The 18218-nt window shown below is 34.4% G+C and overlaps 1 protein-coding gene across 1 annotated transcript in view; it reads left to right on the top strand.

The window, feature by feature from the left end:
• The window catches only part of LOC125276502 (gamma-aminobutyric acid receptor subunit pi), a 65400-nt gene extending 49123 nt beyond the window's left edge, over positions 1–16277 (top strand). Inside the window, exons 4-10 of the mRNA XM_048204029.1 lie at positions 1539–1606; positions 2930–3147; positions 3354–3436; positions 9003–9140; positions 12271–12423; positions 12693–12886; positions 15660–16277. Of these exons, the coding sequence (XP_048059986.1) occupies positions 1539–1606; positions 2930–3147; positions 3354–3436; positions 9003–9140; positions 12271–12423; positions 12693–12886; positions 15660–16025 (1220 nt within the window). The 3' untranslated portion in view covers positions 16026–16277. The remainder of the gene's footprint in view (positions 1–1538; positions 1607–2929; positions 3148–3353; positions 3437–9002; positions 9141–12270; positions 12424–12692; positions 12887–15659) is intronic.
• The last annotated feature ends 1941 nt before the right edge of the window (positions 16278–18218 follow it).

The raw sequence follows: 18218 nt of genomic DNA, 5'->3' as shown, positions 1-18218 counted from the left end.
GCTGCATGGATGCACAGCGAGTTCTTGCCCAGAACAGAACCACCGCCAATACAAACTCCATGCATTATCAATCATATTTGACAATAGTGGTCCTGACAGAAGAGACTTTTGTCTTAATCGTGCAGCCCTAATGCTCACGCACTGGCATTATTTTACTAATGAAAATGAATTTAGGAAATAAATCCAGCACACACAGGTTAGAGAAACTCATTGCTGTCTGTGTGTCTCTCCTCGTCACCTCCTGTTGCTCCTGTTGTAAATTATTGATGTTTGTTTGGTACTTCTCCAGCAGTCTGGTCTCTTACCAGCATCCCTTCACTCTCTACTCCACTGTTTCTCCAACAGAAATCTATTTTAAAACTGGAGTTTGTCATTTTAAAACTTAAAGTCAGCAAGTTGCTGTAGTCTTTTCTCCCCATTGAACCATCTATCTGAGTGAAACAGCTTCTTGAACAGCAACAAATGTAGGGTGGGATTTGATTGGTTGTGGTTTGCTATCTGATTCAAGATTACCAGACACATGAATTTAAAACAATAATGATGTGGTTTTTTTAAGCCATTTAGGAGATAACTGTAAGAAACTAACAAAAGTATTCCTGTAAACACTAGATCATGGTGCTAGCAATGCAAATTCATAGGTTTGATTCCCAGGAAATGCATGAGCTAATGAAGTTTAAACCTTGAATGCAATGTTAAGACTCTTTGGATTAAAGCGCCTGCCAAATGCATGAATGCAAATGTAAAAGTAGCTGACTAACTTAAGCTGTTTAATAAGACAAAGCTCCAGTTAACTCCAGTACAGTTTGCGGTTGGTGTGAAAGCATTCTGCTGTTGATGGCGAATAATTAGCATCTTCAGTGTTCCCCGTCACACATACAGTATAATGTATTTCTCACAGCTGCTTGTCTCAGAATAAATTGCTGTTTTCTGCTCACAGCCTTCACATCTCTTGCAGTGAATTTGCGGCAGAGAAATGCGAGCGCCGTTCTGTGTGTGATTTACTGCTGGATCCAAAGGGACAAACACTTCAATAACAGTGAAAGTCATAGTTTCAGTGGTAAACAGCTGCTGCTTGTATTCACTCTGATAGTCACGTATTACGGACCCCAAAGTACAATGGAATTGAATCGGCTCAAACGGTGAAACCAAATGTAAAAACAGCCGTAGAAAGAGCATGTGTGTGGAAAACAATGATGAGTGCAGATTTGATTATTGCCTCAGCAAATATTCAAAATCCTGTTGTGTTCCACTGAAGTCACTGCTATTTTTGTTTTATTTGTGCTCAAAACCGTTCACCACATGTTCACCCAAAACATCTACGTGACTCTGACTCACTGTGTTACGTAGTAAATGTAAAGATTTTAGAAGTAAAACATATGCTTTCCACGTGATCAGCTTTAATGAGCAGAGTGCAGCGTGGAGTTTTGCTCCCAGGGTTTCCATCTTTAACAGTGTTTCTAAGAATGATTATTTGCTGCAGAACTGCATTATTGAAATGCACATGACATGTACATGCCTTCTCCATCTCTGTTCTTTAGATGGTCCTGTCACAGTGGGCATGAGTTTGGACATCGCCAGTATTGATACGATTTCAGAGATCAACATGGTGAGAGGAACAGTGCAACTTCACACATCTGTGATTAAAATATTTTAAATACAGCAGTTTACATGAATAATAACTTGAAGTAGGTAGTAGGTATTATTTATTTATTGCTAATAAACTTTTCTTGACCCACACCATTATTATTATTATTGTTATTATTATTAAGAACAATAATTTAAAAAATAAAAATAATAACAATTATATTACAAAAAAAATGAATAATGGAAAATAAATAATAATTTTAAAATTATTTATTATTATTACTGATATTTAAATTTTTAAAATACAAAAATAATGAAAAATAAATAATTATTAAAAATATTTATTATTACTATTATTCTGTTTATTGATAAATATAATACTAATAATAATTCAAAACCATATTTAAACATTTATTATTATTATTATTATTATTAAGAACAATAATTAAAAAATAAAAATAATAACAATTACATTACAAAGAAATTAATAATGGAAAATAAATAATCATTTTAAAATTATTTATTATTATTACTGATATTTAAATTTTTAAATGACAAAATAATGAAAAATAAATATTTATTAAAAATATTTATTATTACTATTATTCTGTTTATTGATAAATATAATACTAATAATAATTCAAAACCATATTTAAACATTTATTATTATTATTATTATTATTATTATTATTATTTCAAAATACAGAAGAATAATAATTAAAAAATATTTATTTATTATTATTTTTAATGACATCAGTAATAATAAAATATTTAAAAAAATATGTATGTATTATTATAACTATTTTTGTAAGAATAGTCATATTAAAATATTTATTATAACTGTTATTATTTGTTTATTATTAAATATAATACTAATAATAATTCAAAATTATATTTAACATGTAGTATTATTATTATTATTATTATTATTATATGATATTATTATTATTATATTATTATTATTGGTTTTATTTTTTGTAGACATCAATAATAACAATAATTAAAAACATATTTAAGAATGATTTATGATTAGTAGTAATATTATTTGTTTATTAATAATAATAATAATAATAATAATAATAATAATAATAATAATAATAATTCAAACTGTATTATTACTATTACTATTATTATTATTATTATTATTATTATTATTATTATTATTATTATTATTATTATTACTATTATTGCTTGTACTTTAAGTTAAGGGTTTGTTCAAATTCTTTACCTCAAGTATTAAACTTTGGCTCATCCCACACAGTTTAAATGACAGGATGCTCTGCTGTTGAATTAAAAGTACTTCATTCCTTCATGATTGACCTGCACGGTTGAATCCTGTCCGCAGGACTACACGGCCACCATCTTCCTACGGCAGCGCTGGACGGATGAGAGGCTGGTGTTTGAAGGCAATAAGAGTTTAAGTCTGGATGGGCGACTGGTGGAGCTGCTATGGGTCCCGGACACCTTTATAGTGGACTCCAAGAAGTCCTTCCTCCATGACATTACAGTGGAGAACCGATTGATCCGGATCTTTCCAAATGGAACAGTTCTCTATGCCCTCCGGTGAGGGTCTGTAGTACAGATATATCGCTGTGAATCTGTTTAAGCTGTCTTGATATTTTGTATCATGCTTAAATGTCTTGGTTTATGGATGTGTGGATATTTCTACTGGAAAACAAGACTAAGATACTGATTAAGTATAGGATGTTATGCAGTCTGTGCAGAAATGCAGAAATGATGAGAACATCTGAACCATGTGTTTTCTGTAGGATCACCACCACTGTGGCCTGTAACATGGACCTGACCAAATATCCCATGGACAAACAGACGTGCACATTACAACTGGAGAGCTGTAAGAAAACTCATGCATTTTCCATCTTTTACTGTGTCTTTTAAGTGTTGCTCTGGCAACAAGCTGATGTTTTTGTGGCTCTTTTTTGTGACATCTGTACTCATATAACTGCACAATGTTTCATATTCATATTTTATAAGATGTAACATGATAACATGTTGGGGTTGCACAACTGTAGAAGTCGCATTCAAATATGTTAATTTGCAGTTGCATAAGGTCATTTATATAAATGAATATTACAAACAGGCAGAAATCAGACAGAATTGCCCTTGAGAAGCATTTGGCATGATATGTGTGTGACAACCACTAGATTTGGGTCAATTTTGTGTCCCATGAAACCTGATTTGCTGTCATTTGGGCTGTAAAGCTGCTGCCTTTATCTTTGTCTTTATCGCTCCGCCTGTCTGTCGTTCTCTGATCTTCTCGTTCTTCTTTAGAAGCCTGTGAGTTTTGGATGTGGCTCTCTTCCACGTCTTCTGCTCATGCTTAAATAAGAGCGCAGCGGCATGAAGAGTAGGAGGGTTAGAGGAGGTTCTGAAAGTCTCTGCCTGTCTGTCTCAGAGTCGCCCACAATCCGCAGAGTCTTTCTCTAATGACACGACAGAAAGCTGCTAGCGGCCGCCCATGGGTGAATTTCAAGAAATGTCTGAGTCGTATCACACTCCACAAATTAAAAGGCAAAATAAGGTTCCCTTTCATGGGAACTGTCGACGCTACGTCATATGACACTACGTCATTTGACATAGCGTCTCGTTCCCTTATTCAGGGAACCAGGGTTACACAAGTAACCCGAGACGTTTCTTAATGCACAAACAGAAGCCTACATGCTACATACTTTTCATGACAATTTTGCCTCAAATTTTGCCTCTAAAAGGCCTGATTTTTTGCAGAGATTTTCTTGAAGAGAATTATTTTCAAAATGATTCATAGAAACATTCTGTGCAGTTCTTTTTCCATTTTAAGTGTATTTTACACGAAAATATTATTTTGCACCAAATTCTACAAGACCACATTTTTGCAATGATTTTTCAAAGAGAATTATTTGCATGATCTCTCATGTGAACATAATGTGCAATTCTTTTGCAATTTTAAAGTGTGTTTTTCATGCATATTTGATGTAAGCACATTTTGCACCAAATTTTAAAAGGCCAGACTTTTCAGAGATTTTCATGAGAATTATTTGTAAAATATTTCATATAAACATTCTGTGCAGTTCTTTTGCAATTTTAAGTTTATTTTTCATGTAAAGATTAAGCATATTTTGCACCAAATTCTAAAAGACCACATTTTTTCACAGATAATTTTAAAAAGGAATTATTTGCACAGTCTTTCATATAAACATAATGTGCCGCTCTTTTGCAATTTTTAAGTGTATTTTTCACAAAAAGATGATTTAAGCACATTTTGCCCCAAATTTGAAAAGGCCAGAATTTTTGCAAATATTTTTTTGAGAATCATCTTTCATATGAACAGTCTGTTCTTTTGGAATTTTTAAAGTGTATCTTAACACAAAAAGATCATTTAAATACATCTACTATTGATGGCAGGCACATTTATCACTATAGAAACTTTAGCAAAGACAAACGATCGTATGCCAGAAAACTGTTTCCACGTACAATTTGGCATTTATCAATATGAGCATGAGCGATGGCAACGATCAAATCTCACATCAGGTCTCAGCTCATGTTTTTGAGTCAGCGGGAACTTGCGTATGCAGCATAGTAAATCTGGTGGAAAACTGTTTTGAGAACATTTAGATAATTTTCCTGATCGACAATCACTCACTAACCGATCATTAACCATTAAATGACATGATTAAAATGTCAAATTAAAATGAAATTAGAATAGATGCATGTCTTAAAATACCACAAATGTTTTTGTTTTTTTTTCTTTCCAGGGATTTTGCTTTGTATGCGCAAATGGCAACATCAACAGAACATTGGGATTCACACATCATGCAACTGCAACGCAGAGAAAAACAGAAAAATATAGCCTACAAGGAATAAAAAAATAGGACTAGACGAAATATATTTCACTGAAATAATTAAGAGATTAACAAAACAATAAATTCAATTGATCGCGCAGGCACCTCACTCACACATGCAGACTTAACATAACAGTTCTAGCGTTGCTAACTTTACATTTTGGCCATTTATCAGCAAACTAAAATGCAGACAAAGTTAACACTGCTCAGTTTAAATGGTCCGCTATACATCTTTACCAGTCGGTGTGCGCAACACCCATCCAAACACATTTTTGCGCATGTGAAGGATGATGTGTTAAGTGGATATTGAAACAAGAGTTAAATAGAAATCCTTGTTTACAATAATCAACAAGCAATAAATGTTGCATCACGAATATGGAAACGTTTGGATTCTTCCTGAATGAGAGAGCCCAATTCAGTTTTGCTTTAAAGGTGCCCTCGAATGAAAAATTTTATTTATCTTGGCATAGTCAAATAACAAGAGTTCAGTACATGGAAATGACATACACTGAGTCTCAAACTCCATTGTTTCCTCCTTCTTATATAAATCTCATTTGTTTAAAAGACCTCCGAAGAACAGGCGAATCTCAACATAACACCGACTGTTACGTAACAGTCGGGGTGTACGCCCCAATATTTGCATATGCCAGCCCATGTTCCCAACATTATGAAAGGCATTAGACAAGGGCAGCCAGTATTAACGTCTGGATCTGCACAGCTGAATCATCAGACTAGGTAAGCAAGCAAGAACAAAAGTGAAAAATGGCAGATGGAGCAATAATAACTGACATGATCCATGATATCATGATATTTTTAGTGATATTTGTAAACTGTCTTTCTAAATGTTTCGTTAGACAAGAGCCGTCGCTATTTTCATTATTAAACACTTGCAGTCTGTATAATGCATAAACACAAATTGGACATTCTTTATAAATCTCCCCAACAGTGTAGCATTAGCCGTTAGCCACGGAGCACAGCCTCAAATTCATTCAGAATCAAATGTAAACAATATAACAGTACAACATACAACAACATACAATACTCACATAATCTCCCGCATGCATGCCGCATGCATGACGAACACTTTGTAAAGATCCATTTGAGGGTTATATTAGCTGTGTAAACTTTGTTTATGCACTGTTCAAGGCAAGCGCGAGCTCCGTGGGCGTGGAGCACGAGAATTAAAGGGCCAGCAGCCCTGAATCGACTCATTTATAATGATGCCCCAAAATAGGCAGTTAAAAAAATGAATGAAAAAAAATCTATGGGTATTTTAAGCTGAAACTTCACAGACACATTCAGGGGACACCTTAGACTTATATTACATCTTTTTAAAAAAAGTTCTAGGGCACCTTTAAATAAATTCTGCTTTATAATGAATGCCACTAAAGCCTAATTTGTGTTTCAGTTTATAATATATAGCTACTTATTTTTCGTTCTTGTTCTGTTCTGAATAAAATAAATTTAAAGGATTTTCTGTGGAGTGAGGTACTAAAATGACCAAGTTTATATATATATATATATATATATATATATATATATATATATATATATATATATATATATATATATATATATATATATATATATATATAATAATGTTTGTAAGTATTTAATTTTATTTACCCCTGTTTTTATTTAAATTAATGTTATTGTTTGCAATTACGAGGTTGAGAGGTGTTTTTAAGAGTAAGATCAATTTCTTTTTCATGCAATTACTTCCTCTTCATGGCCGGGTTACGTTTCTCTGTGTCATTAACTATAGGGTGAGGTTTCTAAAATTTGTGGCGTGATATTTAAATGACGATTGTTTTCAGCCACCACATTTATCAACACCTGTTCATTCGTGCGACGGAATTGGCCGCATATGAAAGTTTAATGAATCACATATGAGCGTTGTTGTAAGCTGATTTTTCAGTTCGGATGTATGCTAGGTTCTACGTTCGTTTGATAAATGAGGGCCAATAAGCTCAGAGAAAATGGCTTTTGCTCGCTGATCACTTCAGTTGCGTTGTGCATTTATTAGAAAGCTCCTAAAATGGCAGCATGAAGTAAATGCCATCACATGACAGTATTCAGCAGGTTGTCACAAATTCATCTTAAAGTTGACTACTTATACATCACTTGTCTGAACGCAAATGCCAAATACAATCATTTTGATCATCAAACCGTGTGACGAATGCTTGATGTGTCTATTCCACCCATTCTTATGCAATCTTGACTTCCTCCAGGAATTTTTATTTTTGGAAATGTACAGTATTCAGCTTCATGTCGACGTAGAGCTTGAAGGCATCTGAAATTGAGCTCAGCTATAGCCAAGATATTCTCCATCTTTGTGTCTGATCGTTTCTTATGGAGACGTGGTAGATTGAGAGGCTTTGTTTCAAACGAGGGTCTTTAAAGTCTCGTCGTGTGGGTATCCCATACAGTTAACACAGAACTCGCACCCTGCTGTTGTTTCTACAGTGCAAAGTCTTTCTTAAATCACGGGTTACTGTACAGATATATAATGTGAGAGTGTCGCACAAACAGCAGTGATATAAACACTCCTGCTGTCTTCCTCCATCATGTGCCATTATTGTCCTCAGGGCGTCTGAGCAACACATGGGAAAATACACGTTAATGAACGTCACATGCATCTGGTGCAAGTAAACAAATCCCACAGCTGCATAATATCTGATTACTGTGACACAGCGCCACCAAGAGGACACATGCTGATATTACACACTGACACATGTGACACACTGACACATGTGGACATTTATCTTTGAAAAACTACAGAATTTTCTGATACAATCTCTTATACACCAATATATATATATATATATATATATATATATATATATATATATATATATATATATATATATATATATATATATATATATATATATATATATATATATATGTGTAATTATTAATAACTGAATATGTAAATGAAAATGAATTAATGCATTCACACCTCAAGCCTGATTTAATGCTCAAAACATTTAGTTTTATTTTGTAGGGTTGTTCACAATGTGGTGACACTTAAAAAAATGAACCTGCACATGTCAAACTCTCTTCTCCTGTTCCTCATAACATCATAAGCAAATTTCATAATATCATTTAATCTGGGATCATATTTTGTTTTTATATGAAAGTAGAAGAACATGGGACATTTAGTTTAAAATCTTTGCTTAAGCATTAACATTTGAACATCTGTTTTCAAAACAACTTTCGCAACATGAACAATTCATTTATTTATTCACTGAAGACTGGAGTAATGATGCTGAAAATCACAGGAATAAATGACATTTTACAATATATTCACATAGAAAAAAAGTTATTTTAAATTGTAATAATACTTCATTGTATTTTTGAGCTGATGAGCAGAACAGACTTCTTTCAAAAACGACCATAAACATTTGAATGCATTTTCTGTGTAATACTAATAGTGCAATTCATTCATTATTGTATGATTCAAGGGTGAGTTTTGCATGCAATTATGATGAATATGACGAGACATATCTGATCTGTTTCCCACGTATGAAAGTGTGATCTTTACATGTGCTGTTCATACTGTCATTTCTTTGTCCACAGGGGGTTATAATGTCAATGACGTGATGTTTTACTGGGCGCGTGGGAATGAGTCAGTGAGCGGTTTGGACACCCTGAGGCTGGCCCAGTACACCGTAGAGGATCATTACACCTCAGTGTCTGAGGCCGTATATGAGACAGGTACGCATGGCCACAAATACAGTAGTCAAAAATGTCTGATGAGCAGTTAACTAAAATATGCCAGATCATAAATGGCACCAAAACATGTTTAATATGATTTTTACATCAACAATTGGTCATAATTTAGAAATAAATGGGTATTTTGTACCCTGATTTTACCCCTCTGATTTGAACGCTCTGCTTTGAGACTTCAGTGTAAATGCCCACAAGATTATCCAATCATGAAAAGTGTTATTGCATTATATTTAAAACTACTCCTGTCATATGAAAGGTTGCAGCAATGAGCATTGAGCAGATGACAGTCTGTTGAGCGTGTGCAGTGATCAAAGCGATTTCTGCACTCTCACGAATGCTTTCATCATTACTAACAGTGTAAACAAGATGTTAAGACAGTAAGAGCTTCAGTGTGCAGTGTAACAATGGCATTGATTACATAATGGGAGTTTTGGCAAGTGTCCAGATAAACTCGCCCTGTTTGATTGACAGCTCCAGCCATTATAAAGAGAGATTTGATCGCTTTCTGTATATAATTTAATCACAGTGTAAATCACAGATTATTTTTATGCTACTAAGAGAAACAATGTGAAGTTGATCGTTTAGTCACTGGCTTGATTTACTGATGCATAAAGAGCTTTAAACGATTTTGAGACAAAGAAAATCTGACTGAACTTGAATAATTACACATCAGAAATCACTGATCACAGATCAGGCATTAGAATAAACATGGTTACTTACTTTTGTGGCTTCGCTGTCGGATCCATATCTTAAAAGTCTGTTTGCGAAGCCTGCGCCAAAACTGTGACTGAACTACCAAATAACCCACAATGAAATGCACTGAATACAAACAAATAATGCTCTGCAGAGACATGCACATAGTTGAAAATCAAAAATGCATTCCTAGCATTAGGATCCTTTGGAAGGTAATGCTATAGCTAGAGGTCGACCAATAGTGGATTTTAGTTTATAAAATGGATAAAAAACAAACAAATCATTCCAAGTAAAACAATGCTGAAATGAAATGTGCAAAATGAAATAAATATATGAATATGAATATATTAAAGTGAGAAGTTCTACAGAACAAATTCTATAGAAAATAATTGAAACGTTAAAATATTACAGGTCAAATGTGTTTCTTTAGGTATAAACTAGAAACATGTACGTTAATTTCATAGGTAACACTTTGCAAGTCCCATTTGTTAACAAGGAAGTATTAGCTAGCTTACGTGAACTATATGCATTATGCAATATACATTTTTACAGTATGTATTAATATTTGAGCAATGCAATTGTACCTTGACCATTCATGTTAGTTCATAGTGCATTAACTAAGGTTAACAGATAAAATAAAAACTAAAACTCAATTTAAAAATGTATTAGTAAATGTTGAAATGAACAAACTAAACTATGAACAATACTTCTACAGTATTTATTAACCTTAGTTAATGTTACAAATGGACTCTTATTGTAAAGTTTACCATTTCATATAAATCTAAACAGTCATTCTTAAAGATGGCCATCTTTAAATATCTACGCAAAGGACAGAGCATTAAAATTACATAAATGTGTATTACATGCATAGTCTCTCACTTTATTTGCTTCTATTTATTTGCTTCTAACAATTGATGATTACCTAATCAAAATAAAATATGTATTGCAGTGATGAAAAAAAAAAAAAAAAAGAACTGAAATCAAATGTGTTTCTGATTTGTTTGTTAACGTATCAATGTTGAGAAAGCAATCACGTCACTAGCTTTGAATATGCAGCTATATAACTAATATGCATAAATACGTGACCAGCTGGATATAAAGTAATGCAAATAGTTGGTAACAATTGCGACGTTAAACATTTGGGTCAGGTTTGCGTGTGTTTTTGTCACAAATTTGAACCGCTTGAGGTACTAGTATTAGCGTCCTCTCAGCCTTGATGGCAAACATACTGCTGTTTTTCTTTGCTAATGCAGCACCTAGTCAACAAACTGATTACTTTATAATGATATGGAAACATGTACTGTAGTGTTCTGTATTCATATCTGATCTGATATGAATATGCATCTGATGTGTCAGCGCTCTCTACGCAGCGTGTTCCCCTGGTGCAGCGCCAGCATCACGTGTCAATATAAACAACACAAGGTTCCAGTGATAGTTGTTATTTTGCCTCTAGAGGCCGCTCTCGTTCTATATAATGCCAGCAGACCCTTTCTCAGCACTTTCATACAGTGTAATGACAGCGCACCCTTCTCAACCGCCCCAGCAACTGATGTACTGTAACCCAGAAAAACTATCGGTATGGATTTTTGACGGATTTTTAATCGGCAAAACCGATGAATCAGTCGACCTCTAGTTATTGATCCTGTGTCGATGTTTTCTCATTCTCATGTCACTATTAACTAACACGCCAGTGGGCGGTGCCAAAGAGGGCTTAATCATCTTCTTGAGAGGTGGTCTTTCACGGCACTATGACGTCATAAGTCCACACTTTTCAAATTCTGTTGTTTTCTGGCTTTGGTTTCAATAAAAGCTGTTTTTGGAATAACAAGGAAGTTTTGAAACAACCTTTTACCTGTCAAAAGATCAAGGAAAATTTGAATTCTCACTTAATGACCCCTTTATGTTATCACGTAAACATTATTTATGCATAGTTAATAAAATGTTTTTTTTCTGAAATGTTTTAGTTGGACATTCATGTACAATTTTTAAATGTTGTTACTTGTTTCGGAACATTCAGAGAACATTCAAAAGTAACATTCACATAATGTTTTCAAAACGGAATGTTCCCTCAACGTTCACATAACCAAGAAAAAAAACCTTTTTAAAACATTTAAAAATTGGAAATTTTGAACATTCAGAGTACATTCAGAAATAACATTTTCATAACTTCTCAGGAATTCTATCAAAATTAAAATTTTTATTAGCTGGGATGATCAGTGTGAGTTGAGGTGTGACTCCTGAACAATCATTTGGTGGATTCACTCCTGTATTTCGATGTGGTCATTATTCCCAAAATTTTAAAAGTGACATATAGAAACCACTTCAGTAAATTCTAAATCTCTGATTTATTGATGGTCTTGAAGCAGAAGACTTTAGCATTAATGTTTTATATTACTGAGAAAAGTTTCTTTGATTGTCTCAGGAAATTATCCCAGGTTGGTCTTTCATTTCGAGCTGAAGAGGAGCATCCTGTACTTCATCTTAGAAACATATGTGCCCTCCAGCCTGTTGGTGGTTCTCTCCTGGGTCTCTTTCTGGATCAGCCAATCGTCTGTCCCTGCACGCATTTGCATAGGTACAGTTATGTATTTCATTGGCTGTGTTATTTTTATTTTGAAAAAATAAAATATTTTGTGTGATCCTCAGACTATTCCATTAGAATGTTACACTGAAGCAAAGGCATGCAGATAAAACATAAATTAGTTACTTGTATTTACTTTAAGTGGAGATTGATTCAATAATATTTAGACCCTATTTAGACCAATTCTTTGGAAAGAAAGTTTATGACTTATAAACACTTGGCAGGCGTTTCAGTGGACTGTGTGCTGTCTGTGTTTGTTCCAGGCGTGACCACTGTCCTGACTATGACCACACTGATGATGGGTGCCCGCACGTCTCTGCCAAATGCCAACTGCTTCATTAAGGCCATAGACGTGTACCTGGGCATCTGCTTCAGCTTCATCTTTGGAGCACTGATCGAGTACGCGGTGGCCCACTTCTGCACGCTGCACCACCCCGACTGCAACAATGCACTCATGGTAAGAGAGGACCGAGGGCTCTGCCTTCATCATCATCATCATCATCATCATCATACTGTGCTCATCAACATCTGTGGTGTTTTCTAAGGTAAACAGCACTATTATTGCTCAAACTGTACTTGTACTGGGTCTTAAAGTTGAGGGTATGCATCGTCTTGTAGTGTTTGTTCTCCAGATATGAATGATTCCTCAAATCATGTGTGTTGTTGAGAGTGCGGTTCTACTTCACTAAATCATCAGATGCTCCATTCACCCGCTGAACGATAAAACAGGTGAAAAAATACCACAGACGCACACTGAAGGAGGAACCTGAGTCACATCTACAGACCAGAAGATCACAGAGATGCTTTAAATTTGTTAAATACCAATAAATTGACTAAAGTGACATTTTTGAAAATAAGGTATTTTTAAACATAAGAGCCTGGTAAAAAATGCTCATTTATAAGAAAACATGTCAGGTTTTTGCATCTGAACTCTTCATATGATAAAATAGGCTAATATATATGCTATGTTGCTTGCTGTGCTATTACACATAGGGCAACAGTATTCTGTCCTCCTAACTTACATAACCAGTAACTTTTAAACAAATGTAATGTCACTCACTTTACAGGGTTCCCACTCGTCCTGGAAAACCTTGAAAACCTGGAAAATTGATGACAAATTTTCCAGTCCTGGAAAACACATGGAAAATTAGAGAAAATGTAAAATGTCCTGGAAAATCTTGTAGTTGTCCTGGAAAATTATTATTTTATTTTTTTTTAAATTTGGGCTTTTTCTTTAGTCGAGACCAAAGAGTTTATCACTGACCTAAAACAATCACCAGTAGTTGCAGAAAGTGCGATGTTCAGAAATGCTGAGTTTTGACACATGAGAGTAGTATTTTTTCAATGATGAAGTTTAGTCTTGTGTTGCCACTTGCAGCAGTTATTATACTGTTATAGTATGTTATTAACTGCTTAAATGCATAATTTTTTGCTTAATTATTATGCAAGTTGATTTTTTGATCATATTTTTCCCATGCACATTTTACCAATTCCAAACCAATCAATCTTAATAACTACTATTAATTTTGTATCTAGTCATGAAGTTAGTTTATGAAGGCTTGTTTTCTTTTACAGATAAAATGAGCCAAAAAGAGATTTATCTCAGACTGAAAGGTCAAAAATGATTAAATTCCCACTAGAAGGATGCAATACTAATGCAATACTAGAAATTGCAAACAGCAAAATGCTCATTGGGTCAGCAGGGTCAGATAAAAACAGGTGGAGAAGAAAAGACAAGTTAACTGAAAAAGAATTAAGAATTAAGGTGAAGAATTAAGTGTGAAACCATCAGAAACCCTTTAGTCTCCAGCGCCACCATTTTCCAGAACTGCAACCTACCTGGATTCTCCAGGAGTGCGAGGTGTCAGGATCTCAGAGACTAAGGTTAGCTAAAGAATCCTAAAAAATGCCCACCATTTAAGAATCACATTCTGAATTGTAGTAAAATACAAGAAGACAGATTTTTTTTTATAGGCTTTATAGACAGAGTGAATCTTGAAGGACCAGCACCACATCCTCTTGTACCACTGTTTGAAGAATTTATCTTCTGGAATCTAGCTGTAAGGTGTTGGAGTTTATTTTTAGTCCATCTCGTATCCTGAAAAGTCCACCTTGCAAAGATAAAGATCTTCCAAAACTTACTGCCAAAAATTAGAAGTGTGCATCAGTAGTTCAGTAATGACAATAAACTATGGAATCTTGTTTCCGCCACTGAATAATAAATAAAAAAAGTTAACCTAATTGCAACTTTTTATCTCACAAGTCTAAATATTTGTATAAGTCGCAATTACCTTTTTTTTAATGGAAACAGTCTTCCATAGTCATAATGTATGATTAAGAGCTCATATTAAAAACTGATTTTATAGTTAAATCATGGCAATTTAAAGACTTAGAGAGCATATATATTACTTTAGGGCGTAATCCCAGTCTTTTATTCCCATTGTTGTAAAATTGAAAATGTCCTGGAAAAGTCCTGGAAAATTATCGCTGAAAAAGAGTGGGAACCCTGCTTTATTAATGTTTTATTGTAAAGTTATGCAATTTTGGAGAATGTATGGTATTTTTTTTTATTTATTTATTTGCCTCAATTTGTAATAATTTAAATATATACATTTATAATAAAATAGCAACATTTTATGTAAAATCCACTTTAAAAGATCTACATTTCTCAGTTTCATTCATAGTGAAAAATGTGCTTTTGTTTAGTGGAGGATTGCTGAAATCTACTGGAAAACAAACACTTTTAAAAAAAATAAAATAATATGAATTTTTTAACTACAGCCACTAGATGGCTGCAGAGGATTACTCAATGATTTTTCTTTTAGATTTATGTTTAGACATTATAAAGTCATTATTATAACAATAAAAATGACTGTCAAAGTTTAGCATTTTTTTGTAGTAAAGTATTTTGCAATGGTCACAATATTACAGTCAAACCTGAACATGCTGTTATGCGTTTTATGTGTTTGTGTGTTTTTTTTAGATGTGTTAAGGTGTCACTTATTAATTTGTGTGTGAAATATGTGATTTAATGTGATTTTTGCACAAGTTTTTAATAAAATGTCAATTATAGTCTTTATCATTATTCTCATCTTAATCACCGTGATCATCGTTATAATCATCTATTGTTTACTTCATCATCATCATCTCATCAAATATACTGTCATACTTGTGGTCTTTAGTTTTCCTCTTATTGAATTTTATTGCTCATTTTCTTTGGTCTCTGTCAGTACGGTCATCACATGCACGACTGCGAGGAGGAGATGAACGGCATCGTCACCACCATCGCCAGCAATTCCTCCCGGGTAAAGAGACGCAAAGACTCTCTGGCCTCGGCGCCCGCGTCCACCGCCGCTGGAGAGCCTGGACTCGTGCCCTCCAGCCCGACCACCAGTGAAGCCAAGACCCCCGAGGTCCCTCCGGAGCTCTTCAGCCGCTGTGCCAAAAACATCTCCGTCTTGAGGAAGATCCTGAGATCAATCAACTGCTGTCACGTGGAAAACCCACATTATATAGACAACTACTCCCGGTTAACCTTCCCACTGTCGTTCGTCTTCATTAATCTGCTCTACTGGACCTACTACCTGTACTTTTAACCAGCGCTTCATGTTGAATCATTTCTGTGCGTTCTGTGTGTAAGTATGATAGTGTGCGTGTGTTTGTCTGAAAGACCAATAGAGACTTGACAGAGAAGTTAAGATCTATCAACAGCATTTGTGCTATAGTAAATAGAGCACAAATGTGAAGCTCGTATTTTTTGTTAAATTATACAGTAAAATCCCTGTTATTATTTGTGTTGTAAATCATTCTTGGATTACTTTTCAAGGCGGATAAACTTACTGACATAATTTCCGTGAGCTGCTTTTTCTCTATGTAAAATGTCCTGCTTATTGTGTGAAAGTTGGTGTGTTTAGCAGCTTTAAAATGCCACAGATGCTGTTGACAGAGTTTAACTTGAACCCGATGAGTATGATGTAGATGTGTAATATATATATATATATATATATTACATCCATATTGTCTCATATATGAATCTCAATGATAGTAGCATCAGGTCGGATGTTTTTTCTGACTGATGGTGATTAAATCTTCTGAATAACTACAGATAAATTGAGGAAAATGCATGAGATTTATGTTGTTAGTTATACTGGTTAGCAACAGATTACTGGAAGTCTGAGTTTGACTTGACTTGTGGAAAAGATCTTAAAGTCAACATGAAATCAAAATTTAATCAGCTTTCCTCTCCCTTTGACGTCACCTAGGCTGTGTGGGCTATTGGATAATGTTAATGTTAACCAGTGGTTAAATAGCTATTTAGTCATTGTTTTAGGCTGCTGTTGTAGCTAATGCAGCCTGAAATATTGACAACCGAGATTAAACAGAAATAAATAATTTAATGCTGGTGAATGTTAATGTAATAGAGGTCACAGCAATGATGGCAAATGATGGATTTTGACAAATAAGTGTAACCACTGGGATACATGATGCTCTGGGGAACATTTTAGTATTTGAAGGTGTGTGAATGTGATTGTTGGAAACTGTCAGTTGTTATATCTTTGGTTTGTGTACATGTGTGTTGATCATCACTGGCTGTGAGTCGTTGCTGGATGGCTCGACCCGTCCAGAAGTCTAACAGAAATAGTAAGATGCAGTAAAATATTATTCAAAAAGGGCCTAACAAGTTGATGTCCTAAAAGTGTTGTTTGCCCAAAGAGAAAAACTCATTTACTCACCCTCAAGTCGTTCCAAATAGGAATTACTTTCTTTCGAATCTCAGTTTTGCAAGTCATTTCAAAAATTATATGAAATTATTCAAAGTTATCTGGTCTTTAAAGGGTTAGTTCACCCAAAAATGAAAATTATGTCATTAATGACTCACCCTCATGTCGTTCTAAACCCGTAAGACCTCCGTTCATCTTCGGAACACAGTTTAAGATATTTTTAGATTTAGTCCGAGAGCTTTCTGTCCCTCCACTGAAAGTATATGTACGGTATACTGTCCATGTCCAGAAAGGTAATAAAAACATCATCATAGTAGTCCATGTGACATCAGTGGGTTAGTTAGAATTTGTTGAAGCATCAAAAATACATTTTGGTCCAAAAATAACAAAAACTACGACTTTGTAGTAGGAAAAGAATACAAAGCATTGTATTCTTTTCCGGGTCTGTTGTGAATCCGGGTTCACTACTCTGCAGTGACGCTGCTGATGTAAGACGCTGCTGACGTGTTATCTGGTGCGCCCGAGCTTCGTTTACAGTCTGAGGGAGACGCACGCTGTATTCAAGCTATTCTACATTGTTTGTATTTTGGTATTGCTATATTTTTTAAAATGGTGCGTAAGTGTGCATGTTGCGGATGTCCTAATCACCAAAAACAACGACGTAAAAGTGCATTACCAACGCCGACAGATGAAAGGATTCAATAGAATCAATTCAATGGAATCAATACAATGGAATCAATTCAATGGAAAGGATTCCGGAAGAGAAGACAATGCTGAATAAAGTCGTAGTTTTTGTTATTTTTGGACCAAAATGTATTTTCGATCCTTCAAAATGTTGTGGATGTCCTAATCGCCAAAAACAACCACGGCAACGTAAAAATGCCTTACCAACGCCGACAGATGAAAGGATTCAATGGAATCAATTCAGTGGAAAGGATTCCGGAAGAGAAGACAATGCTGAATAAAGTCGTAGTTTTTGTTATTTTTGGACCAAAATATATTTTTGATGCTTCAAAAAATTTTAACTAACCCACTGATGTCACATGGACTACTTTGATGATGTTTTTA

Source organism: Megalobrama amblycephala, linkage group LG10, assembly GCF_018812025.1.
Source record: "Megalobrama amblycephala isolate DHTTF-2021 linkage group LG10, ASM1881202v1, whole genome shotgun sequence".
Taxonomy (NCBI): Eukaryota; Metazoa; Chordata; class Actinopteri; order Cypriniformes; family Xenocyprididae; genus Megalobrama; species Megalobrama amblycephala.
Note: the sequence above shows the minus strand (reverse complement) of the source record. Positions and strands in the feature narration are given on the sequence as shown.